At 43.6% G+C, this 26,312-nt stretch overlaps 1 protein-coding gene across 4 annotated transcripts in view; it reads right to left on the bottom strand.

The window, feature by feature from the left end:
- NRG3 (neuregulin 3) overlaps positions 1-26,312 on the bottom strand; it is a 700,766-nt gene that overhangs the window by 395,587 nt on the left and 278,867 nt on the right. For all 4 annotated transcript variants that reach the window (XM_066620602.1, XM_066620600.1, XM_066620598.1 and 1 more), the window contains exon 2: positions 3,760-3,889. In XM_066620602.1, the coding sequence (XP_066476699.1) occupies positions 3,760-3,889 (130 nt within the window). The remainder of the gene's footprint in view (positions 1-3,759; positions 3,890-26,312) is intronic.

Below are 26,312 nucleotides of genomic sequence, written 5' to 3'. Positions count from 1 at the left end.
CTGGTAATGCCACTAGGCAAGAAGGGGCCAGTTTCTGGCGCAGTCCTCAGGTGCTCTTACGCTGGACTTGCATGTAGGTGAACCTGGCCTGGAGCATTTCAAGGTCAAATATCAGTTCCAGGAACACCACCATGGATACCAAATTGTGCCTCAGAACACCTCTCAGAAGTGACCAGAAGGGTTCTCTGAGTCCCTCCGGAGGTGGTCTCGGCATCCAGGGATAGTCAAATCTGTAGGTGCTGAGCCTGTAGATAGAGGGTCCACTGTATGAATTAAAGAGTGCTACTTACCCTGCACAAGCCTGATCTTGTCTGATCTCGAAAGCTAAGCAGGGTCAGGCCTGGTTAGTACTTGGATGGGAGACTGCTTGGGAATACCGGGTGCTGTAGGCTTATACCATAGTCTTTCGAGACTGAAGGTTGCCAACCACTCTTCCCCTATAATGAATTCAGTGGCCCCTCGTCAGCAGCACCCACTTGATTTTTTCGTTCATCTGGCTACAGTGAGGATTATTTATCCATATGCCCTATTCCAAAACCTCACTCAGCAATTATCCTCTACTGGGGTCCCCAGTTCACTCCCTTTCCAATAAGGAGCCCTGGTTACTGGCCCCAGAATGCCATTCACCTACCCTATCCATATCCCAGATCCGTCAAGGATCTCATGCCTGTTGCCTTCATTGTCCTTGTTTCTCTACAATGTGAGGTCATCTATCCTGCCTTTGCTTCCTGCTCAAAAACCAAAGCAGGTGGACTAAGGCGGTGCAAGGGAAGGAAAGCTCTTCCCCTCCCCTGTTGCCCTAAGCCTAGCGATAAGGCTGACCTGGCTACTAATGGAATGGTTTCCTAAAGTACCTATAAAGTTTTATGATGGGTTTAGTGAGTTAATATTATAAATCTCCACGCTGCATGATTCCGAATAATTAATTTAATAAGTGTGTCATATGAGGAAAGTAAATAAGGGGGAGAAGTGACTGATCAGTGGAGCGGACATGATTGAACGGAAAAACAAAAGCACCAGCCAGACACTGATATGAAAGCTTGATGTGTTTCTTTTTATTTTTCCGATGTTATTTGGGCTGGCAAAGTCAAGTCTTCCTCCTCAAATATTATATGGGGGGTGGCCAATTTCTAGATTCTCATGGGCCACTCTGTTCTCCCAACACCAGTCCACAATTCATTTTTAAACACAGTCAGACCCTGTCATGGCCTTGCAACAATAAAATTGAAATCGATTTGCAGCAACGTCTTCAAAGGGTGGAGGAACCTCACTCAGCAGGACAGTACTTCCTGAAAGATCCCCTGAAGAGTTGACTTGGCAGCAACAGCTTTCCATTATGCACATGACATAGTAATACAGTCACATTGATACCAAATACTGTGAGCCAGAGGTTCTCAGTATTAGATATCAATGTGACTGTTCCAAAGTATTCCCAAAGTGCATGTCACAATGCCCTGCGGGTTGCAAGGCACTCACTGGGGCATTCCAGGATGCCTGCTGCCCAGCAGTGAGATCACACTGTGACCCTGACAACAGAGGCAAGAGCTGCTACGCACAATTTTCTTGTGCGTGAAAAGGCTCTCCTGCCTGCCTTGAGCCCTTTACCACTGCTTGTACGGTCACTTCTGGATTTCAAACCTGAAAGTGGAGATGACATCATCACGCATCATCACCACTTCCTTCCAGTTGCCGGTGCATCGTGACAAATATAAGTTTGGGAAGCACTTCCATGAGCATTCTTCTAAGAAACACATCTTAATCAAAACTTGGTAGGGACATCAGGGACCATGTAAAGTTGCTTTAGGAGTTTTAGGAAGTGTCCCCTGTAATTTTCACAGGGACTGTGCAGGAGCAGCTCCAAAGCGCCCTGACTGCAGCTGTGTGGGGCTCCAATTCCAGCCACACAGTTTACAAGGAATGCTGGTTGGAGGTGATCAATAGGCTACCACTGGGCCATCCCTGCCAGATAGCCTCCAATTTGCTGAAATCCATTAAGTTGCCTTTTTATTCAAAAATCGCCTCAAACGTTCCATTTAGCACAACACAATGATCATGTCCATCGCAGAACAGAGTAGTATATGCTCCATGAAGCAAGATAAATCAGTTGCTTAATTCTAGCCAAGCAGTTTCTAGCCAAGGCACTACTGTATTGTCTTGCTTTCGGGCTGAATCACTGTGCCCAAATGTGAACTTACAGTTGGAGTAGGAACTTTTGAGTCTTAATTTTTCTTTTAATTAAGAGCAGAAGAGTCTCGTGTCCATCTTCTTTCTATTCTATTCTGTAGACAGTGGCTAAATCAATTTTGTCACACACAGTAACCCCTTCACAGCTAATAATGACTGCATTGTAATTGCTACTGAGAAGTAAGAGAGCATCATAAACAGAGCACATGCTCTCAGAACAAAACCCAAAGAATACTGTAGCCTGGAAGTTCATCCCACATCACACACACACACACACACACACACACACACACACACACACACCCCTGATCAATTTTCTTTTGAATGAAACTGAGAGCAAACTCTACAAAATCTTGGTTATTAAAAGAATTTGGTACAGCCTCCAGAGGCCAGAGAAATTGTTTTAGAGGCTGAATACAGCCTGCAGGCTAACTACCATTTCCAATCATGAGCATCTTATCAAAAGTTTTGTACAATACAATCCAGTGAGCAACTCTATGTTTTAAACTATAAGGTAAATAAAATATATGGTCCATCAACAGGACCAGCCTTACCACAAAGCAGTTATTTCAGGTATCAGATTACAGAAATACACTCATGCCCCCTCAGTTCTATGCTCTGTTTAAAAACACCAGTAATGGGCTTCAGTTCAAATCAGATCAGGGGATAGAGAGCATCTGTATTTTTCTCCCCTCAGATGCATACACGTGAAAGGCCCCCGGGGCTAAAGGACATTCCTTTTAAGCTGTTCCTAATCCAGTTTTTATCCTGCAGTTGATGCCAAACATGTACATTAAACCAATACGTGCAATAAAATCATATCTAATTACTAGTTCTGGGGCACTCCAATGGCACTTCATGGCCACATTAGAAAGAGATGCAAATGTCCTGAATAATCATAAACAGACATCGCTGGATAATATGAAAAGGTAAATCTGATCTGATCTTTTCCCCCAAATTTTGCTCATCGCTCAGGAGGGTGTAGTTAGCAAAATGAAAATCAGTTTGTTAATGGCCAATTCTTTTTTGCACATCTCCACACCCCCTGCAGCTTAAGATAGTTCACTGATGGTCTCTTGCTCAGAAGCCCTAAAAATTCTGAAGCCAACTTTGCATATAACCATGAGCCTTGATGACCAGATGTGCTGATCCTTTGACAGACCATTCACATGTTTTACTGAACACCTGAAATGATAGGATCAAAATCCTTTCCTTGTTTTCAGACATGAAAGGCAGAACTTTCACTCCAGAAAGCCAATCAAACACAACATCAGTTTCTACCTACAAATGCATATACTGTATTAACACTCCCCAACAATGAATATATTCTCAGTGGTTTTGGAAAATGCATTTTTACCAGTTCATGTGGGAATCCACTGCTTTTTTTCCTCCAACTTTCAGTTACAGATGATCACAAGCTTCAAGTAACAGGCCCAACCTGCTGCCGTTTCCACTTATTTATGATTGCAAATAATATTCCCAGGTAGGCAAGTGATTCTTTTTTTTTCATTTGTTCTCCTGGGATACAACTATCACAAATGCAGTTATTATCAATGCCCTGGCATGAAGACTTACCGGCAGTGTTTGTGGGAGCCTGTTAAGGTTTCAATGACAAAGCATTCCCCATCATTGAGACAGTATGCAAGATCCTTGTCTTTACATGGCTTAAAGTGCTCGGATTGCTCAGTGGAGTACGTTGTGGTATCTAGAGAGAAAGCACAATGGAGAAAAAACGCTATCAGTATAGGATAAAAGATCTATGTCCTTGCACTGCCCAAGCCTCATTTCTCTGGGCCTGCTTATAAATTTGTAACAGTCCCCCCCCCCATTTCCATTCTCATCCCATCCATACAATCTCATGAGTCATGGCAGTCAAAAAATCTATTTTATCTCGGAAATGACATAAAGCCATTGTACGGCTTTTGTCCATCCAGCAAGCGCATTGCCTGAGCCAGATTGCAGCAAGGCCTTGTCTGCTTTGAATAGGTGGATTTATTAGTATCCTTTGGTTTCTTTTGGTTCACTTTACTTATGCTCCTTGCATTTCTGAATGCCCAATTTGTATCTATAGTCAGACATGGCAGGATGGCATGCGTGAGAGACAAATGCTCTTAAGGCACTGTTCTCTATCCTTTGGATGCAGACTGGGGTAAAGCCAGGATGGACTCTGTGTAGTCTTACTCATGTTCTTGCAAGTAAACTAAACCCTTCACCCCAGCAAAAGTTCACCTCCATACTAATAGGAGGAACACAACCATTTCCCCTGTCAACTTCTTCAGAGCCACTTGCTTTAAAATAGTGTTCCAGCTTTTAAACACGAATAAAAATATCTTCTTCTTTTTTAAATTAAATTGGAAACCTTCCATCCTTCTAGACGTGACCATTTTCTCCCTCCTTATTCACCTTATGCTTCAATGCAATCCCACTTTTATCACCACATAATTCTGTTAAGTACAGGCTTCACACCAAAGATATTGCAGCATCTCAACTAATTGTATTTAGAGACCAAAAGATAAATGCCTAAGAAGAACAAACTTTCAGGCCTACCGCTCTCCACTAACTGCACACACAGCTCACGTCCTCCAGACCCAACCAGCAGAAAATTGTCCCGTACAGTTAAAGAAACACTATTTTACAGAACTGTTGCGTACACCACAAAATCTAGCAAGTGTGGAACAACATCTGACATGAACAAAAGTTTACTGTTTACATCAGTCATACGCACTGGATCAATAAAACTCACAGTTGGCAATGCTCATACCTGCATGAATGTTAAAAATGTTTCAACTTGCACCACCTTAAGACCAATGGTGCTGTTCACACATTACTTGGAGACCCCCCCCCCCATGTGTCACATATTCAGTAATTAACATTAGCATTGCCCAGTGGCAGCAACAGAGCTTGAAGTAATAATTGTAAACTGTGGACTGAACTTCTTACTCCAGACAACACATTCAGAAGTATGAGACCAACACTTGTTAGGAAGACTGAAAGGTATGAATGTCCAACTGTCTCCACACTCTGTGCCACCCATAGCTTTACACTTTACCAGACAAAAGGCATGATGCTTTCCAAAATGCCCCACTATTTAGGAGAGATTAATTAAAATTTCTTGCACGAGGGCTACAATACACCAACAGCTAGGTAAAATGCTGCCTTCTTAGGCTCCAGCCCTATACACCAGTGGTTCTCACCCTTTTCAGCCCGGGACCCACTTCTGAGAATGACAATCTGTCTGGGACCCACCCAAAGTGATGTCATCAACCTGGAAGTAATGTCATGGCCGGAAGTGACATCATCAAACAGGAAGCAACATCACTGTGATGCCAGAACCAGAAGTGATGTCATCAAGCAGGAAGTGACATCACTGTTCTTACCTAGGAACTCAAACTGTAAATGAGAAGAGAAAATATACCAGCTCAGAAACTTCTTACAATTCTCCTCTCCCTGCTACCATTGCTATCAAGCAAAAAGAATACAAATAAAACATCTGGAAAAAAATATTTGTGACATTTGCTCAGTACTTATTTTCAGCCCATTTGACATACAACCCTGAAGATCACCAAAATGCTCTCAGCCACATGCTCTGACCTCACTTTCAGCCCATTTCACATACAACCCCAAAGATCACAAAAGTCATGGAACTGGAAGCTAAGTAAAAGGTCATCTAGTCCAACCCCCTGTCTGTAGCTTCTCAGACATATTCTCAGTGCAGAAGAGAAGGCCAAGGCACTTGGAGAGATGCATCATACCTGTTTGACTACTTTTAATGGTGTGCATCAGAGAAATGTCGGGGAGCGGTGGAGCATCCCCCTCACTGCTGAAGGAGAAAGATAGGGATGCATCACTGTTCTCCCAGCTGCTAAAAGAAGCCAAACAGTGGGGTAGCTACACTGGAAGGGAGCACTCGCTTGTTGTGGCTGCGAGAGGTGGCAATGGTGACAGCGCTCTCCTTCATCTTTGCTGGGTTGAGGTAGCCTTCATGACTGCCTGACTGGCAAGATACAAACACACGGGGGAGGAGATGCCACCCATGCCCATCCCAGGGTGCCTCAGCAGTCGGGCTCCACACTGAAAAGAGGGCTGAAGAGAGGGAGGAGGGGACAGTGGGGCAAACCTGCCATGTTGGGCGGCAGCTTGGCAGAGGAAGGAGGGAGAGGGGTGGGCTGGGGGGCTGCAAGGACCATCACCAGCAGCAGCAGGTGAGGGGCACCCTGGCACCTGGTGATGGAGCGGGGGACCTGCTGAGCGCCCCTCCAGCCTCCTCGCCTGCCTGAGCCAGGGAGAGGTGAGGACACTGCCACCGCCCGTGGAGCCCATGGGAGGCAAGAGGGAGCCTGGAGCGCTTCCCCGCTCCATTACCAGGTGCCAGGGTGCCCCTCACCTGCTGCTGCTGCTGGTGATGGAAAGTTACAAACTATTCAATCAGCTTCCCCATCATACAACCATCATGGGCACTATTCATTGCCTCGCTTCTTAGCTATTGCTGATGAGAAATACACATATCCTGCCAGCCTCTGGGAATGTGACAATTATTACCCCACAATCCGAGTGCACTAGGGGGCTGCCTGGGAGCAGGGGAGGAAGAAAGCAGCACTGTAACTTCAAGATCTTTTCTTCCAGTCTCTCTCCCCAGAACAGGTTCTATAGTGTCCCCCAAAGTATAGAGGTGGTGGCTGAACCACCAGAATCCTGAAACAAAAGTGCAGGCAGAAGGGTAGCATAACCAACATCAGCATTAAAGCAGGTTCACTCATTGCTGGTAAGAGATTGTAGGAGATCCTGGATCAAAGTCCTGCACTGGGCCCCGCATAGGGGTATCAGGCACTGCCAGCATTACTGAGGATTCAGGGGTCTATCTGGCCAGGTGAACCTTTGGCCAACATCCAAGCTGGTCAGCCTCTGATGCTACCCCAGGTTCAATATTATCAGCAGTGATTCTGGTGACAGTAGGGAAAAAAGCAATCTCTAAGAAAAATTCTGCCTTCCAGCAGAGACAAATACTATTTTTATCTTCCCACATTGTTTTTACATCCCCTGGAAGGAAATGTAGAACAAACCCTTACCTACATTTTTTTAGAAACTACAAACATTGTTGATGCCCCATGGAGATTAGGCTAAGGCCAAGCAAGCATGCAGCCAAACCTAGACTCTATGCAAGTTGTATGGCCATGGAGGCATTTTCCTTTCCTCATCTATCCATGAATTCCGATTCCAAGTCAAACAGTGTGAAGTTACATTCTAATTTTTAATCAGCTCTTTAAACCACTGCACACACTCAACATGCACTACAATGTCAATTCAATTCTATTCAATTAGATTTCATCTGACAGCTACTCTCTGGTGGGTATGGCACCACATTACTGAAAAAACCCTACTCCTAGAGATATTAAATTACAGTAATTTCAGGAGCACAATTTGCTCTACAGAAGGAAAGTGTGTGTCCAATCTCCAATATCCATGCCCTGCTTTGGCAATAATGCAGTGCTTTAATTTCCACCCTATAACAATAGGGCTTGCCAACCACTGAAATTTTTCAAGAGATGAAATCTTTCAGATTCTCAGATTCTGCTGAAGCACATATTTCATAAGGTGAAGAATGAATAGAACAATAGTTGTTGGCAGTGGACACTTATTTATTTATTTATTATTTACCTATTTATTTCCCATTTTTAAGGGTTTATATTAGTGGTACTCAAACTTTTCCGGCCAGTGGCTCCCTTGACCCCCGTGGCTGTTGGTCATGACTCCCCATCAAGTTCCTGAAGGTTGGAAGTGACATCATTAAACAGGAAGTGGCCAGAACTATATTAATATTAATTATATTAATCATATTATTAATTAAATGCAGATCTTAAAAATATATTATTAATCCACAGCAATATACATGCTTTATAAATGATCAGCTGCTGATCACTGTTGGAGACAGGATGCTGGAGTAGGTAGATTTTGTCTGGTCCAGGAAGACTCATTTTTTTAACTCTGTAAGCATACCAATATAATTGTTTTATCAAATGAACTTTGTGAACAACCAGTCTGACCAACATTACACACACACACCCCTGTGGACCCCAATCCAACTAGCCATTTCTCCCATTCTCCTTGGATAGGATTGAACCCTTTATCGATTTAATGAAATTAAATTTTTCCAGCAGCTGGTAGGGAAAACAAAAATAGACCATGAAAATATATCAGAGCTGATAAAAGTTTGGTTAGGAAGCTGATTTGTCTCCTATACTAGGAGATGCACAGCTCAAGCCTATGCACGTCTACTCAGAAGTAAGTCCCATTAGAGTCAATGGGGCTTACTCCCAGGAAAGTGTAAATAGGATTGGGCTGGCAATCACTTCATCAATAGCTGATAAGTATTCCCTTCAAACAGCAAGATTCACCACTTTAAAAATACAGCCTCTCCTCTTCAGTCAAACAACAAGATTAATAAATCACTTTAAAAAGAGTCCCCTTTTTCTGCTCCTGGCCAAGTAAAGTGTGTGCTTGTCTCTCCCTTCCCCCTTTGCCAACTGCATGGAAACAACTTTAAGGGGAGGGGGAGGAAAGCGGGAAGGTTTGGAGATCGAAAGGGGGGAGTGGAAGAGGGAGGGGTTGAAAAAGAGAGATTTCACTTTGATGAGAATCGATCCCAGGCTGGGAACCAACCAGACAAGGATCAAGGAGGGTTTCTTTCTGATGGCCAGCAAGGGCAAGGACTGCAAAATGAGCATGCTTGATATTTGCCAGATGGGGGTTGGAGTGGAAGAGCTTTGGAAACATGCAGCGAACACAGAAGGCGGAACACAGAGAGGAGGGAGAAGAGGGCGGGGTGGCAGTAGCCACTCTTGCAGTCACTCAGGGAGTGACTGAGCAACTCCCATTTCTTCTGCTTTAAAAAAAAAGAGCAGAGATGGGCAGAAGACGGGCTTGTATTCTGCCCAGGGGTGTGACTGTATCACTGCGAGAGGACATCCCGCACCTCCCCTTTGAGTTCCTGGCGCCTCCCTAAGGAGCCGCGCCTCACAGTTTCAATAACACTTGTTTAATCCTTATTCTTGCTTTTTAGGGCTTTTATCCTTACTTTTATTGACTTTGATGGGCTTATAATCATTATTCTTGCGTATGAAAGACCGTAGAATCAGTTTATGTTATGGTTCCTGAAGATTCTCTTAAAGACCCTCTTAAGTGGGTCTTTAAGAGAATCTTCAGGAACCATAACATAAACTGATTCTAAGGTCTTTCATACGCAAGAATAATGATTATAAGCCCATAATCTTCAAGAACTGTTCTGGGTTTGATGAAGGCGCTTGCTTGCCACAGCACAGGCAAATATTTCTTTTGCCCCACTGCTGTCTCTGGTCAAACATGTTTTGCAGGTCTCAAGACAAGGGCAGAAGGTGTAGCAGCGCAAGATGCTGCTCTGGGGAGCACCCAAGGCTTTTAAGGGCCTTGGTGCTTGGTGGGAGACACACAAGACTATATCTTGTGGCCTGATGGAGAGTTTTAAAAGCAGAAGCACTCTGAGGGTTTGAAAGTTAGATCTCGAGGCAGCAAAGCGTTAGAACAATGAATACAACAGCCAAGTATAGTAGCGAGATGCAGAAGGAAGGCCAGATGCAGAAGAAGCGCTTCTGGGATTCAGCCTTCTCTGCCTTTTATTCCTTCTCATACAATTCACAACAGGCTGGGGTTTTCCATTCTCTGATCTTGTTTACAATACTAAACCATGAGTCAATAGTCTGCGTAATAGGGAAATTTCCACAAGGATGATGAGACTCACACTGGCTGTAACCAGTCGGCTTTCTAGCTAAACCACAAACACATTCCTAGATATGATTCTTTATAACATCGCCTTGTTGACAGGCTACAAAGCTTCAGACCTAGCATGTCACCACGGCCGTGCCGACTTTGCTCTTGCGCATGTGCAAAGTGTGCTTTGCTTCATTGTCAACATACTAAGGCTAAGGCTAGCGCCTGTGTAGATAACCACTACAAGGAGGTCTGGTCTAGAGGGTAGAGCCTCCGTTGGCCTGAAGATAATATCAGAAGGTCGCCAGTTCGAGGACACTGGCAGCTCCCTGAACGGCTGAGAATGGCGAGACCTTGAAGCAGCTGACAAGCCCAACTGAGTGATTCCACCTGCTCTTGGTGTGAGCAAGAAGCGTCTTGGCTGCCCTCCATGCGAGAGATGGAGCTGCTTGCCAGCCTGTGTGGGAGAACTGGAGGCCAGAAGTGAGACCAAACCAGGAAGATCCATTCTGAAATGTTGTTGGTTCTTGAAAGAGAGAACCTCTATGATTGTAAAAATCCCCTTGAGGGATTTAGAAATGCCTGCCTATGTAAACCGCCTTGAATAAAGTCAGAGGAGTAATCCAATGACCAGAAACGCGGTATATAACTACCTAGTTGTTGTTATTATTATTATTATTAAGACAATGTAAAAACCTAGTCACCAGAGGCAACAGTGGAAGAGTATACATTCCATAAGCAGCTGAAAGCAGTTTGAAAAGATGAATTACTATCTAAAAAACTAAAATAAACTTTCACTATTGTATGTTTCTAGCAACTAAAAACTTCTTTCTCTGTGGTTGCTATAATTTTGTGCAGTCATTGGGCAAGGGCAACAAAACCCTCAGAAGATTCCCTGCCAGCAGATAGGGGGATTAATCCCAACCAAAAATAAAAGGATAAAACCAGGGTGCCAATTCTCACCCTACCTCCCATCTTGGTAAGCCCACAGAACTAGCATTCCCTCAATATGGAAGCCAATGAGTGGAGGAGCAATCCACAAAGCCAGCTGAGCAGGTAAACCCAAATTTCTTAGGACTCACAGTTATCCTATATAGCTCTAGCATCAGGAGGCGGCCAGGAACTATTAGGGGAAGTAGCTCTTTGCTTTGGACAAAACAACAAGGCAAGCAACTTGCAAAAGTAACAGAAGTTTACAGACAGCAGTATTCAACGTTATTATCTGTGGCACTCCAGCTGAGGCCTGCTCTATACATGCAGTTGAATGAGACGATGGAGCCAACTTGAGGTAGTAGGCAAGGATGTACTATTCTGAACTGCATGGAGGAGTCATTTTTGGATACCCTCTTGCATAAACACACTGCCTGCAGATAGATATTTAGCACACAAAGTTGAAATTTTCTACTTTGCTACTGCAAAAGTTTTCAATTCACAGGGACTTCTTTTTTTTCTTTTTAATACAAGGGAGCATTCCACAGTGGTATCTCCCACTTGCAGACTATCGTACTACAGTCCATTTTAACACCTCAGAACTCCACCACCACATCCTACGGTATTCTAAACCACGTGTAGACCACGACTTATGAATAGCAACAAGCTGAAAGACTGAGATGATAGAAAGACTCTGATTTTGTTGCTTGGTCAACGCTACCATCTTGCAATACAATGAACTTTGTTGGAAGGAAACTTACTCTGGAATTGATTCCGCTATTCTTGGTTCTTCTCTCCAAATTTATCATTGCCAGTCATACATTTCCTCTGCATATATTTTCAGGCATAGGCGTGACTCATGAAAATGTACCAACATCTTTAATGTGTAATGTGACAAACTGTCCCACAGATGAAATTACAGATGTATCTATATTCTGCCCATAAGTGATGCTTGCTCTTATCGTTCCCACCACTTTTGATATCTGATAGATGTGAAAGGAGAACAAGTTGACGTGGCACACGTTTTGCAAACAGCGAAAGAAATAACGCATTAGAAATATAGGTAGGTATCACTTTACAATACAATGTTTACCAGAAGAGAAACAAATGTGTCAGCTTGTCACTGAATACAAATGAGAACATTTTTAGTATGTGCAAAACCTAGGAAATTTCCTCTATATTTATGCATTCATCTCTGCAAAATCTTAATCAAGTTCAGCATTTCAGAAAGGCAGGGCAGGATAGTTGCAGAAAAAATAACATGGAGGTGACATTATGCAGCACAGCGACAATACTGGTTACCCTGGTGTACAAGTACCCTGGATTAAGTCCTACCAATTGTTCTTCAAGCATTAGTCACTCTCCCCTTACCTACTCCTTAGTCATTATTTCACAGCCATCAAGGATTTTAACAAGGGAAGTCGAAGAGCCAGTTTGGCAGGTCTCATTGAAGCTGAAAATTATATTCAGAAACGCCCCACGTTTGGGCAATCTTCCCCACTTCACCATACTAATTTTGAATACAATATTTCAAATATTTCAAAGTAAAAAAATTATTCTGAATTCATTTTTTGAATGAGAATTTTTACCTCAACAATCAAATATGAGAGACCGCAATTGCCACACCAACTTCCAAAAATGCTTGACATCAGAACTCATAGAAAGGAATCTGAGAAGATATTTCAGAAGCAATTTTTGGTCCGACTCAAGTTCTAACTGGCTGAATAGTATGGAGGACATCTCTCTTGCACAATTCGGGAGTACAAATTTAGATGATTGCTTAAATCAGGCCAAAGAAGTACATTACACGGCAGAACTGCTGTTACACACTGCATTTCCTAATGTTTAATCTCTATCTTTCTTCCTGTAGTCTGTATTTTAAACCCATTGGTTTTTATCATTTCCCTGATACTTCTTGTAACCTTCCAGGAATCCATCAAATTAGTTTCACCATTTTCAGCATGACCTTCCTTGACCTCCTTGTTCTTGAAACAAAAGAAATGCAGCTCCTTCAGCTTTCTCAAATCCGTCCCAGACTTCTTGTGACCACAAGACTCAAACAGTGTCCAATATTGCTGATCCCTGTCTCCGAATGAGGCCAGAAGGTTTTGTTATTGGCAATTTGGGGCAATTTGGGCCCAAATAAGCTACTACATATGTCACTGCAATATAAGCGAAATCAAATTGTAGGCTACGCATTTTGCTGCTGCTGAGAATAAATTTTTTTATGTGTTCACTTTATCTTGCTAAGGTTTGCAGACACTTGCAACTTTAACGTTCATGCTGCACAGATTAAAAATAATGGGAGTGCATCTTGCGATTTAGTCTTGCAAAGGTAATAAATAAATATTTGATAGCTCTTTACCATTACCATTTGTATAAATGGTCTGACTGGATGGCTGCCATTTCTTGCTATCAAAACTAACTCCCAATATTTTATTATCAATGTAGCTAGCATAATTAACTGAGAGCATTTATTCCCTCTTACTGGGCCTCCTCCTGTTCAACAGTTTACATTTATCATTCCCAGCAATGAGATGTCCATATAGATCCATGAAGTATTTGAGAGAGGCCTAAATCTAGTCTCTAAATCTAAATCTAGCCTAAATGCTGAGATAAAGAAAAGATTCATTTAATTTCCTTTCTGGACACTGAATCATGCAGCAACATAGCGTACATCCCATTGATGGGGTTGCCAGGCCTTATGAAGCTCAGAAGCTGTGTAGGGGACAGAGGATGAGAGCTAAGTGATAATACCTGACATGTTGGGTGGTTGAACTTGGTAAGATAGGGCTGAAGCTTTGAGAAAGAACAGAAAATGGCACCTGACTCATCAAGGGGGGAAAGCCTAAACGTGACTCACAGGTGAAGCAAATAGAAGAGGCTCAAAGTCAAGCACAAAATAACCCGTCAGTTTGGTTTCGGACTCCCCCCATAAACATTATCAGGGAAGATGCTCATGAACAGGTCAAATCTAGGCCCCACGACTGTATTCATCTTGGGAACTTGCAGCTACCTCTGTGCAGCTGGTGGAAATTGAGCTAATTAGAAGGTTGAAAAAGTTATCTGCTTCTCACTGGCCAAAAGAACCAGCTAGAGATAACAAGATGGTGAGATTAGCTGCCAAGAACTAGCTCATGGGGGAACTGTGTTCAGCTGTGGGATTCTTTTGGGTAGGGTAGGAACAAGTGTTCACAAATAGTCACTTGCCCAGCCTTCTAGAAGATTTGAACCATCTGGCATTCTGGTTGGCTGTAATTACCATTTGGGTTTAAAAAAGGACCCTCAGGAGGAAGGGTTTGCACCTCTTCTTCATTTGGCTCTTTATTCCAATATGAGTACCAGCTGTTCTGCCTTCTCTTTGTGGTTTGGGACCCCAGGTTACAGATAGGAACCATGTAGTTTTGAACACTAGCTTCTTTGTTGTAGAACTGATGTGTACTGTTAAGTCTCATGCAATTATTGCATTTTGATGTTTGTGTGCCCTTAATCCTTTAATAAATGAAAATATATTTTACAGGCCTATTTTTGGTCTTGTGTACCAAGGAATGGGAACCAGCTATCCAGCCTAGCTACCAAAATACAGCACCTTGAGGCTTGGGTCCCTGAGGAAGAGTTTGCAAGGGTGGTGTAGGGCTGGAGGTCCACAGAGTCCCTGAGCTGTGGAACTAACATAATCAGGGTGGTGGCAGTCCTACTAAGATTTCATACTTTGTAGGAGTATTTTGGTATATTTGGCTAAGAACTGTGCATTGCTGTTTCGAGGTATGTGGTGCCATCTTGAGATTGCAAGGAATGGAAGAACAAGTTCAAACTAAAACCAAAACTGTGCACATAAGCCCCTGAACTACTGTAAGTGTGGGACAATGGGGTCAGTGGCAGAACAACCATAGACTTTGGGGCTTAAGTTGAAGCCCCCTTGCTTATGACAGAGACTCTTAAGAAGAAGGCAAAACCTTTGAAACTTCAGACTAGCCTGAGGGGTACCTGTTCTATTCTTCTAGTCTATCCATGAGATCAAAGTCAGAGATGGTTGAATAGGAACAGCCAGAGAACACTCACTGTATCCCCTACAGCACAATCCTAAGCATGTTTACTCAGAATTAAGTCTCATTGTGTTCAACGAGGCTTACTCTCTTGAAGGAAAGAGGTTGTATGGGTTGTATGGGTGGGAATAAGGCTGCTGTTCCTTCCTGCCCTACCTTGGCAACTGACCAGCTGTAGCAAGGACAACACAGTAGCAATTACAGCACCCTGGAAGTCGACTGGCCTCTGACCAATTCTCTAGCTCTCCAAGTACACCTATAGCCTCCCATATCTGAGCAAAGGAGACAAGCAAGGAAACAAACTCTCTAAAGAAGCTTCAGAATCCTCACCTCCCTCAAGCTGACCAGGAGGATTTTGGAGGCTCTCTGAGTACTTTAAAGAGAAAGAATAATAATAAATTTTAAAAGACAGTCTTCTTCGGACTGATGATGAGGGAAGGCTGAGCAGTCAATTGAGTGACCTCAGGGTATTGAAGTCACTCAACTTTATCCCATCCCAGTTCTTTCTCCAAAATCCCTTCTCAGTTAGATTTGAGCCCTAGTCAAAGTACCTGTAATATATAACAAGTCTCAGGCTCAAAACACCTTAGGGAAGGCCTGTCCCTGTATATAGAAATCATCATCAGCTAGACAAATGTGATCATGTGCAGGAGGACAGAAACCTTTTCTGTTGCAAGGCCAATGCTTTGAAATTCTCTCCTTCATGTGTTCCTGCAGTAGTGCAAGAATGACTCTCCCCATGACGCATTCCCATACAGTTTCACCAACATTTTGAAGCCTATCTGATCTGATTGGTACCTTGCTGGGAGAAAAGTTTGGTGCACTGACTGGACCTACATGGTTCTGGCATGCAAACATTACCATGCTAGCACGGAAAGAAGCTAAGCCCTGGGGGAAATGCATGGGAGGGGGGTCTTGACTGTTCAGATACAATGAAGATTTGCGCTCTCCATAATTTCCTTTCAATTTCTCACGTTTCAGATACTGTCAGGGAAAAGCAACAACAAACCAAACCTTGGTAATGTTTTAAAATACACAAATGTGAAGATTGGGGTAGTGGAAGGGGGAGAGGGATTCACTCACATGTGGGATAGCCTTGATGTGATAAAAAAAAATATTATGCTTCTCATGAAAACATATATGGCAGGAAATTTTTTAAAATGTCAGTGCATGCACCTGAACATAGAAGAAGTATTAAGTTGTAAGTAAAGCTATTTGTTGTCAAAGATTTGTTAATAGCTTATCTCACCAACAATGCTATGCTCTTGTTCCAGAGCGCTAGAGAAGTAGGTCAAGGAATATGCTCCACAGAAAGGCAGGGTGGAGATAAATAATACAAGTTTAACCCTCAACTGGTCCCTTTTTCCAAGGTAGCATGTCTAAAAAATTATTATTCACTACAGCATCTATCATTCTGACATCCTAATGGTGTGGGAATATACAATCAGGCTATGAAATTTTTACATTATTCTCAGAATCCCTTCACATAAAGGGACCCATACATCATTCATTTTATGTTTGTGTATTTTTTTTAAATCTCATTTTCACTCCTTGAATCTTTTTACTGCCTGTTTGGGTCTTTTACTTCAGAAGAAGTACAAGGGAAGGGAAGAATGGCCAAGGGGAGCCCGCCCACTGCCAATCTCTTCCAGTGATCAGGGTGTGTTGCATTTCATATGTACAAAATTCTACATTTCTAGGCTTGTGGGGAAGTTCCCACACCCACAATTTAACTCCTGTGCCTCAGTGTTTTCCAGCCATCTGCTCTCCCTTATTAGATTAGACCAGTGGTTCTCAAACTGGTTTGAGTGGTTCTCAAACTGACCCACCAGCCAGTGAAGCACTTAGGTTTGGCCCCTGAAGGGGTGGGGGCAGGATGATTACAGCAATGCAAACCCCAGGATCTCACTGCTGCCAGGGAAAGAGGAGGGGTTCCTGGCTTACCTGAAGCCTGCGATGGGGTCTGGGGGCGCGGGGAACCCTGCAGTCCCTTCTCCAAAGGAGGACTTTGGAAACCACTGGATTAGACAGGTATAAGCATATGAACCAATCCCTTGCTGTGCGCATGGAGGACAGGGTACAGAGGCTTCCACATGTGGAAACCTGGGGGGAGATGTCTGTCAGGTAAGTGTGTATCCAGATCTTCAGGATGAGTACGCATGAAAACATGCCACTCTGTATGGCCAGCATTTGGATGACTGCGGCCACTGTGAGATACAGAACTAGATGGGCCTTGGCCTGATCCAGCAGGGCTCTTCTGTTAATAATCTTGGAGGACATCCAGTCCCACAAGCCTTTGTCAACCCAAACAAGCGGGCAGCATATGATCAAACCAAACAATGAGATCTGCCTGGAGCAAGAATATAGCAATGGGTTCTGCCAGGGAATGTGCCAAGAGGGGAGTCTTCCTCCCAGACACCAGGGGGAAGAATCCATCTAGAGTGGTAAACCTGGTGGGTTCCATGATGTGAAAACGAACTAATGAGTGTTTCATTTTAGATCATCTTCTGATTCAGGCTCTTGTTTCTAGTTGTGTCAGTATTACTATTAAGAATATTTACATACTGCTTTTCAACAAATAAAATTCACAAAGCGGTTTACAGAGAAAATCAAATACGGTAACTAAACAGCTACCATTTTGAAAAGCGTTCATAATATTTAAAAAAAAGACTTTGAGACCCAGTAAGAGCTTCATGCACTCATATCTTCTGGAGGTTGTTCCCCTGCATTGGCTGTTTTGGTGCAAGACTCAGCATGGACGCCGATACTCAGGCCACCTACCTACTAAGTGCATCAGAACTGCATCTTGCCCATGGACACCACTGGCTCACCACTGGCACACACTGTCGCAAACGTGCTGTAAGGCACGTTTGTGAACACTTATCGTGAACCTTGGCAGTGGAGAGGTTAGTGGGGACATGGGGGGGAGGCGGGAAGGAGACGTTTCAGGGCAGGGGGAGGTAAGCGATGGGTGAGGAGGAGGCGTGATTGCAAGATTTTTCTTTGCAAGGAGTTTATATATATATATACATTTATACATACAAATGCTGTTCTAAATATATATATGCTTTTATATATATTTTCACACTGTTCAGGATCAGGCCCTAAGAAGGAAAAAAATGATTTCCCCACTGTAGTTCATTCTACCACTTCATTTCCACTGAATTGTGCTGTAAGAAGATCCAGGCCTTTATGATATCTATAGATATCATAAAGGCCTGGATCTTGACTTACAGCACAATTCAGTGGAAATGAAGTGGTAGAATGAACTATATACAAGTTTATATCTATATCTATATATAGATATAGATATATTTTTTTAAAATGTCCTTCAATACCCACAGTCCATTCTACCATTCTGCTGCATATGCAGATTCAGAAGACTTCTTTGAGGAGATAAGAAGTATGCAGGTACTACTTCAATTGCTATGACTGTTTTTAAGATCATTTCTCAAGGACAGGAATGAGCTCTACCAATGAAAGGAAGGGCAGCTCATGTTGCCAGATACTACATAAACTAATGCTAAAAAATATTTATCAGCTTCAAAATAAATGTAGCTCATAAACTGCTCAGTCTACAAACCCCACCTCCACTGGCAAGCAATTAAAATCAACTTCAGACATTTCAGCTAATACGTCCATTGCTAGACTCGCTAGGTTTACAGGAGTAGCTTCAGCATTTAGAACACCAGTTCATAATTCAGTAATATTTTCTCATAGCACAGACAATGAATAGTATTGTTAAACATGATACAGGCGTGCCCTGGTATACGCAGGGGTTCCATTTTGGAATCCCCCCCTCCCGCAGCTATGTGAAACCACGGATACGAGGGAAGGCTCCCCCCTTTGAAGGGTTGTCTCAGTTCAGTAGAGGTCACGCACATCCATCCACAGCCTCTGCCAGTCTCAGACTGATCCATGTAACAAAAAAAAAAGTCACTTCCATTCTTTTCAAAGAGTCTAAGTGATGTTTAAGACGTTTTAAGGCTTCCCCAGGCCTCCTAGTGCCTTATAAGGCATTAAAAGTCACTTCTGATCGTTCAAATAAACCAGAAGTGACTTTTATTTGCTCTAAGGCAGGGGTGCCCAAACCCCGGCCCGGGGCTCACTTGCGGCCCTCAGGGGCTCCCAATCAGGCCCATGGGGAGCCCCCAGTCTCCAATGAGCCTCTGGCCCTCCAGAGACTTGCTGGAGCCCGTGCTGGCCCAACACAACTGCTTTCAGCATGAGGACAACAGTTTGACCTTCCACCTCAGCTGTGGGATGAGGGCTCCCTCCTCTACTTGCTGTTTCATGTCTATGATGCAGCAGTGGCAGCAAAGGAAAGGCTGGCCTTGCTTTGTGCAAGGCTTTTTATAGGCCTTGAGCTACTGCAAGACCTTCATTCATTCATATAAGTTCCACCTCTAATAAATTCATGTATGTAAATTTATTCAAATTTTAAATGTAAATTAATTCTTTTTTTTTCTCGGCCCCCGACACAGTGTCAGAGAGATGATGTGACCCTCCTGCCAAAATGTTTGAGCATCTCTGCTCTAAGGCACAGTGTGAGCCTGGCAGAGGCTACGGACAGAAGTGCACAGTCTCTGCTAGGCTCAGACAACCCTCCAGAGGCGAGGGGAGCAGGCGCAGGCGGATCCCACGAAACAGATCCATGGATAAGTGAAAAAGTGGATACAGGGGCCCACCTGTACACATTTCTTGGAATATTTCCTTCTGTAGATTCACACAGCCTATGCTCAGATATCATAAATATCCAACAGTGTAATGTTATATGCAAATTTTAATGCAGTCCTGTTAAGTTGCACACCTTCCTACCTGCTTTGATTTAAAAAAAATTTATTCCATCCTTCAGACCTCACAGGGAGCACCAGGGTGGCTCACAACAAGAACTTGTTATTTATCCTAATCTATCTCATGGGTAGAGGTGGGGGGTTTTCAGTGATAATGAAATAAAAACACATAACACCGCTTTCTGCACTTCTCATTTTTTGGAAAGAAAGAAAATTACTTATTTGCAAATAAGTAAGTAAGTAAGTAAGTAAGTAAGTAAGTAAATAAATAAATAAATAAATCCATTCTCTAACAGTGATTTTCAACCTTTTTCAGCTCACGGCACACTGACAAGGCACTAAAATGGTCAAGGCACACCACCAGGTTTTTGACAATTGACAAGGCACACCATGTTGCCAGTGGGGGCTCACATCTCCCATTGGCCCTATTAATAAATAACCTTCCATCAAATTCCTGTGGCAAACCTGTGGACCACTCGCGGCACACCAGTGTGCCATGGCACAGTGGTTGAAAATGGCTGCTCTAACACCTCTATAGGCTTGTGGCTGCATCTACTGACACTGAATGAATGTTGGCAACCTTCAGTCTCAAAAGACTATGGTACTGCGCTCTGAATGGTGGTTCTGGAACAGCGTCTAGTGTGGCTGTAAAGGCCAATTCGGGAGTGACAATCCCTTCCACACTGGGAGCAAGTGCAGTCTGTCCCTGGTCTGTCTCCCTGGCTATGGGCCTTCCTTCTTTGCCTCTTAGCCTTAGTCTGTAGGCCAAGTGTCTCTTCAAACTGGGAAAGGCCATGCTGCACAGCCTGCCTCCAAGCGGGCCGCTCAGAAGCCAGGGTTTTCTATTTGTTGAGGTCCACTCCTAAGGCCTTCAGATCCCTCTTGCAGATGTCCTTGTATCGCAGCTGTGGTCTACCCGTAGAGTGCTTTCCTTATACGAGTTCTCCATAGAGGAGATCCTTTGGGATCCGGCCATCATCCATTCTCACGACATGACCGAGCCAACGCAGGCGTCTCTGTTTCAGCAGTGCATACATGCTAGGGATTCCAGCTCGTTCCAGGACTGTGTTGTTTGGAACTTTGTCCTGCCAGGTGATGCCGAGAATGCATCAGAGGCAGCGCATGTGGAAAGCGTTCAGTTTTCTCTCCTGTTGTGAGCGGAGAGTCCATGACTCGCTGCAGTACAGAAGTGTACTCAAGACGCAAGCTCTGTAGACCTGGATCTTGGTATGTTCTGTCAGCTTCTTGTTGGACCAGACTCTCTTTGTGAGTCTGGAAAACGTGGTAGCTGCTTTACCGATGCGTTTGTTTAGCTCGGTATCGAGAGAAAGAGTGTTGGAGATCGTTGAGCCAAGGTACACAAAGTCATGGACAACCTCCAGTTCATGTGCAGAGATTGTAATGCAGGGAGGTGAGTCCACATCCTGAACCATGACCTGTGTTTTCTTCAGGCTGATCGTCAGTCCAAAATCTTGGCAGGCCTTGCTAAAATGATTCATGAGCTGCTGGAGATTTTTGGCAGAGTGGGTAGTGACAGCTGCATCGTTGGCAAAGAGGAAGTCATGTAGGCATTTCAGCTGGCCTTTGAACTTTGCTCTCAGTCTGGAGAGGTTGAAGAGCTTTCCGTCTGATCTGGTCCGGGGATAGATGCCTTCTGTTGCAGTTCCAAAGGCATGCTTCAGCAGGACAGCGAAGAAAATCCCAAACAAGGTTGGTGCAAGCCCTGCTTCGCTTCGGATGTCAAAGGGGTCTGATGTGGAGCCATCAAAGACAACATGCCCTTCATGTCCCTGTGGAAAGATCTGATGATGCTGAGGAGCCTGGGTGGACATCCGATCTTGGGGAGAATCTTGAAGAGGCCGTCCCTGCTGACCAGGTCGAGAGCCTTCGTGAGATTTATGAAGGCTATAAAGAATGGCTGTCGTTGTTCCCTGCATTTCTCCTGCAGTTGTCTAAGGGAGAATACCATATCAGTGGTGGACCTGTTGGCTCAGAATCCGCACTGCGATTCTGGATAAACGCTATCTGCAAGTACCCGGAGCCTCTTTAGTGCAACTCGGGCAAACAACTTTCCTACAAAGCTAAGGAGAGAGATGCCACGGTAGTTGTTGCAGTCACCCCTGTCACCTTTGTTCCTGTACAGCGTGATGATGTTTGCATCCCTCATGACACTGACACATCCCTACTGACACTATACTATCTATTTCACCTACCTAATTCATGTTCAAAGTGATCATAATTTATAATTGTAATTTATAAAAATGCACCCTTGGAGTAAGAACACATAACACTGCTTTCTGCACTTCTAACTTTGGAAAACACCAAAAACAGCTAAAAATAAAACTGTTTTCACCCATCTCTGCTCATGGGCTCAGAGTGGCTTACAGTATTTTTCTGTGTGCCAGTGGTCCTGTCCCTGGGGCTCACAATCTTAAAGGGAAAAAAAAATAGTTTCAGGGATTTTATGAAAAAAGAAGCCAAATGACTCTCAAGAATGACGTTTTAAAAATATATTACATTTTATGCTCATAGGGTTCCCAGAGGCAGCTGATGGGACATTATGGAAAACAGAACGCTGGGCCAGGTAGGCCTTTGACCGATCCAACCACGCTTTTCTTATGTTATCAAATAACAATAATAAACACAGAAATCCACACTCTTGGCTCTTATTTTGACATTAACATCATGAATGCTGTTCCAAAATTAGGACACAATCGTCAACCTCCTCACTCTAGGCGTCTGTAAGCAAAACCAATGAGACTTTCCTAGAAAGAATATTTCATGGATTGTACCCTTAAATAAACAGTTCAATTGCTATCATTCCACGTAACAGGATAAAGTCTTCTGAGTGCCAGCACAAGTCAGACAACACACTTAAAACTCTGGCAGCGATTGTAGGAAACTAGACAGACCAGTGGACAGTCAATTAATCAATGTTCTATGTTTGCTCTACAGGCAAGTTTACCCTAAACAACCTGACAACTCTGCATGAGTTTTCAGATATGCACATTTCATCAGTACAGCTTGCAATGATACACCCCCCACACACACGCACACACAAAACACAGACACCTGCCTCCACATTGATCACACCCCACTGCTACATTAGGGCGCCTGTGTGAGAGACCGCAGGATGTTCATTTTAATACACCCTAGCAGGACACAACCCACTGAAATATTTATGCATTATGATCTCTAACAGCTCAGTAACATGACGTAAGCCGCACTGAAACCAGTGAGACTTCCTTCTCAGAAAACATGCAAATACTTGGCGGTAAATCAGCTTCAGTAACAATGCCCAAGAAATGATTTCTAACCAACCATTAAAATGCGTGAAAGAAAAGTATCTTAGCTGTTCACTGAGGACAACTCTCTTATTAAAAAGTAAATAAAACAAAATAAAGGCTTCAGAACAGGGCCAACTTTATGCGAATTGGACCAAATACTCCAGTTGGGCCCCATAGGGTAATCTAGTCTTGTCAAATACACACAACACCACATTGCAATGGATATTTTGAATGTGTTTTTTTTCCCTCTAAAATAATACAATTTATATTTTTGCTATATCATTTCACAGACACGAAAACAGATGGGCTTGTTAAAGAGGTGGGGCCTCTTTAACAGCGGATTCGACATCCGTGGATTTTCCCCACCACAAATGGCGAACCCCCAGATTGCCCCCCAGCAGACTGCCTAGACCTCCTTGTTCTGGTTATGTTTGGGAGGTTTTCTGAGCTCTGGAGAGGCCGCACGCCAACTTGCTCAGCTTCTCCAAGGCTCAGAGCAGTATTCTGATGACTTCTGGCTTACTGGAAGGCATCTAGAAACTGCTCCAGGTGGCTTTCTGAGCCTTAGAGAGGTTGCACAAGACGCAGCCTCTCCAAGGCTTAGAATGGCATCCTGTCCTGTCAAGTGGGTGCTGAAAACTACAGATTTCGTTATCCACAGTTTTTGGTGTCCCTTGGGGTGGGGGTGGGGGTTCCAGGAATAGAACCCCCCGTGGATAAAGAGGCTCCACCTGTATTTATATTTCAAAGGTAATCACGCCTTTTGTCTGTTTACTTGTAGGCTTACACATATGCAATTTTGTATTCAAATGTGCTTACATCCATTTGGTCAATTAACTCCCATGAATGCACTTTTTAAGCGTACATTTTGATTGCTGTAGATTCTAACATAGAGATATAAAGTCTATAATAAACCTTATTTATATCTCTAAAATTCTACAGACCTAGGATGTGAACTCACAAGAAAGTTTCCAGTTGAGCCCCACAGTTCTTAAGGCCAGTCCTACTTTAGAAGTAATAAATATATAAAACAACTTGTCTGAGATTTTGCCCCCGTCCTTTGGTTGTAATATTTGCATGCTAAAACCATCAGGCCAGCATCACACACCCCAAAAAGTAATGGCATCCTTTTTTCACCCGCCCTTGGCAACACTTTGCTTGTGAGTTGGCAGCAACGTACAAAATCATGGAAAAACAAAATCAGACAACCCAACTGCCATAGCCTTAAAGCCACATGGTGCACCACGCACATGCTGCGCAATGCGCATGTGAACTACCGAATCATTGCTCTTGTCCTCTTTCTCCTTCGACATTCTTAGTTCCATATCTGGAAGTATAGGTCACTTTTCTTTTCTTTTTTAAAGTCAGGCTAACATCAGGAAGATGGATTGTGACAGGATTTTTCAGACAAGCTTTGGAGTAGCTACTTCAGCCCTGGAAGCCCAGATTAGTTTGTGCCAAAATTTCAAACCTATGCCCTGGAGATGGTGCTTGAAATAGCAGCCAGAATCTAATCAGGTAGTTTTGTGAGATTTCATTTTGAATGACAGCAGTCTCCATGGATCTGCTATTCATTATATGTCTGCTACTTGGCTGATTTTTTTCCCCCTTGTGGAACTGGAAAATAGGTAACTTCTTAATCTCCGCAATCAAACCAAGATGGGATTGATATTCTATTTAAATGTTCTGCACTTAACTCTTTTGCAGGGCTGCTGGTTATCATCACCATTATTGTCTGTGTATTGATGGAATACGCTAGGTATCCTCTAAAGATGTGCATTATGGGTACAGATTTTAGAGAAGCGTTTTGCAAACAATTGATATTTTAGATACACTTTTTCTCTGATTTAAAATTGGAGGCACACTGTGCGCACCTGAAAAGCTTTGTTTTGAACTATGGAAGTGTAAGAGTTATTCCACTCCATTGCTTGGTTTCTTCATGAGTCATTTATGTGGACATACTTCCTGATTAGAATGCACTATGCCCAGAAGTAGCAACTCATGAAGAAGTTCAACAAGCAATCTCCTTAGAGCACTGGTTCCCAACCTGTGATCTGTGGACCACAGGTGGTCTGTGAGACCCTGAGAAGTGGTCCATGTGATCTTGGGGGAAAGAAATCACCTTTAATCACTTCCAGTGTCTTGCCAAGCAAGCAATCTCCCATACACCACCAAAGAGGCCAGAGAATGGACTGCCCACCGTCACAGTCACTGAAGTGGGTGGTCCATTCTCCATCATTTTTGATGGTCCATGGGAGAGCGCTTGGGAGATGAACCACCAGAGAGGATGGAGACCACCTATAGCTGCAGGTAGGCTCTTCTGAGGCCCAGAGATGTTGCGCACAAGCTCCACGGGCCTCAGAAGGGCCTCCAGAGGTCCTAGAGAGGCACTTCTAGTTTTAGCTAGAAAACTGGACATGCCCTTCTAGGACCTCTGGAGGCCATTTTGAGGCTAATGAAGTTTGTGTGCGACCTCCACAGGCCTCAGAAGAGCCTCCAGAGGTGACTGGAGCAGAGCTCCAGTTGCCTCCGGAGGGCTCAGGTGGGTCCAAGTCTGACTCCATGCAGGTCCTGGGGACCCGCATGGAGTCAGATTTGCAGATCGAAATTCCACCTGTACTTAACTTGAGGAAAATACACATTATTTTACACAGTTTTTAAACAGTTTTTTAAATCAGTTATTTCTATTTCTAAAAGGTTTTTGTAAACAAACTACAATCAGAAAAAAACAGAAAAATAAAACAATCATAAAACTAAAGGTGAGTTACTACTTTGTGTGTCGTAAGGTTTAGGTTCTGCTTCAATTCCAGTCCACTTAAAACACTTTCTGAACCAGTTTTTGGTTTTGGAGTTCACCTTTGGTTCAACTCCCTGATTCTAACAAGATCTCTTCACTTAATGCCCAATGCTGCCAATGTTGTCAGACAGTCAGTAAACAAAGGGGAAGTAGTCTAAAATATGACAAAGAAAAATTTCCCTTCTCCCTCTGCCATCTATTGCTTCTTTTAAACTAGTTGGGCGAAGAGGTTGCTAAGTGTAGAGAGTTTCTGGGATCCTTCCCACCTGGGCAGATTAGAAGAAATGGTAGCAGTGCAGGAGCTGAGGACAGTGACATTGCCAATATACTTTTCCCACAGGGCAGGTGCCACCCCTTGCTACACGTCACCCCCACGTGGCGCAACATCCCCTTACCACAACAAGCAGCATGTCCTGTTGGCAGCAGTGGGCCCAAGGGCTGGTGCACAAGCATGAAGCACAGCACCCAGAAGTAATACAGCAGTGATGTGACAACACTGGCACATCACGCCACTGCCAATTGCTTCCAGGTGGGG

Source organism: Tiliqua scincoides, chromosome 3 (assembly GCF_035046505.1).
Source record: "Tiliqua scincoides isolate rTilSci1 chromosome 3, rTilSci1.hap2, whole genome shotgun sequence".
Classification (NCBI taxonomy): Eukaryota; Metazoa; Chordata; class Lepidosauria; order Squamata; family Scincidae; genus Tiliqua; species Tiliqua scincoides.
Note: the sequence above shows the minus strand (reverse complement) of the source record. Positions and strands in the feature narration are given on the sequence as shown.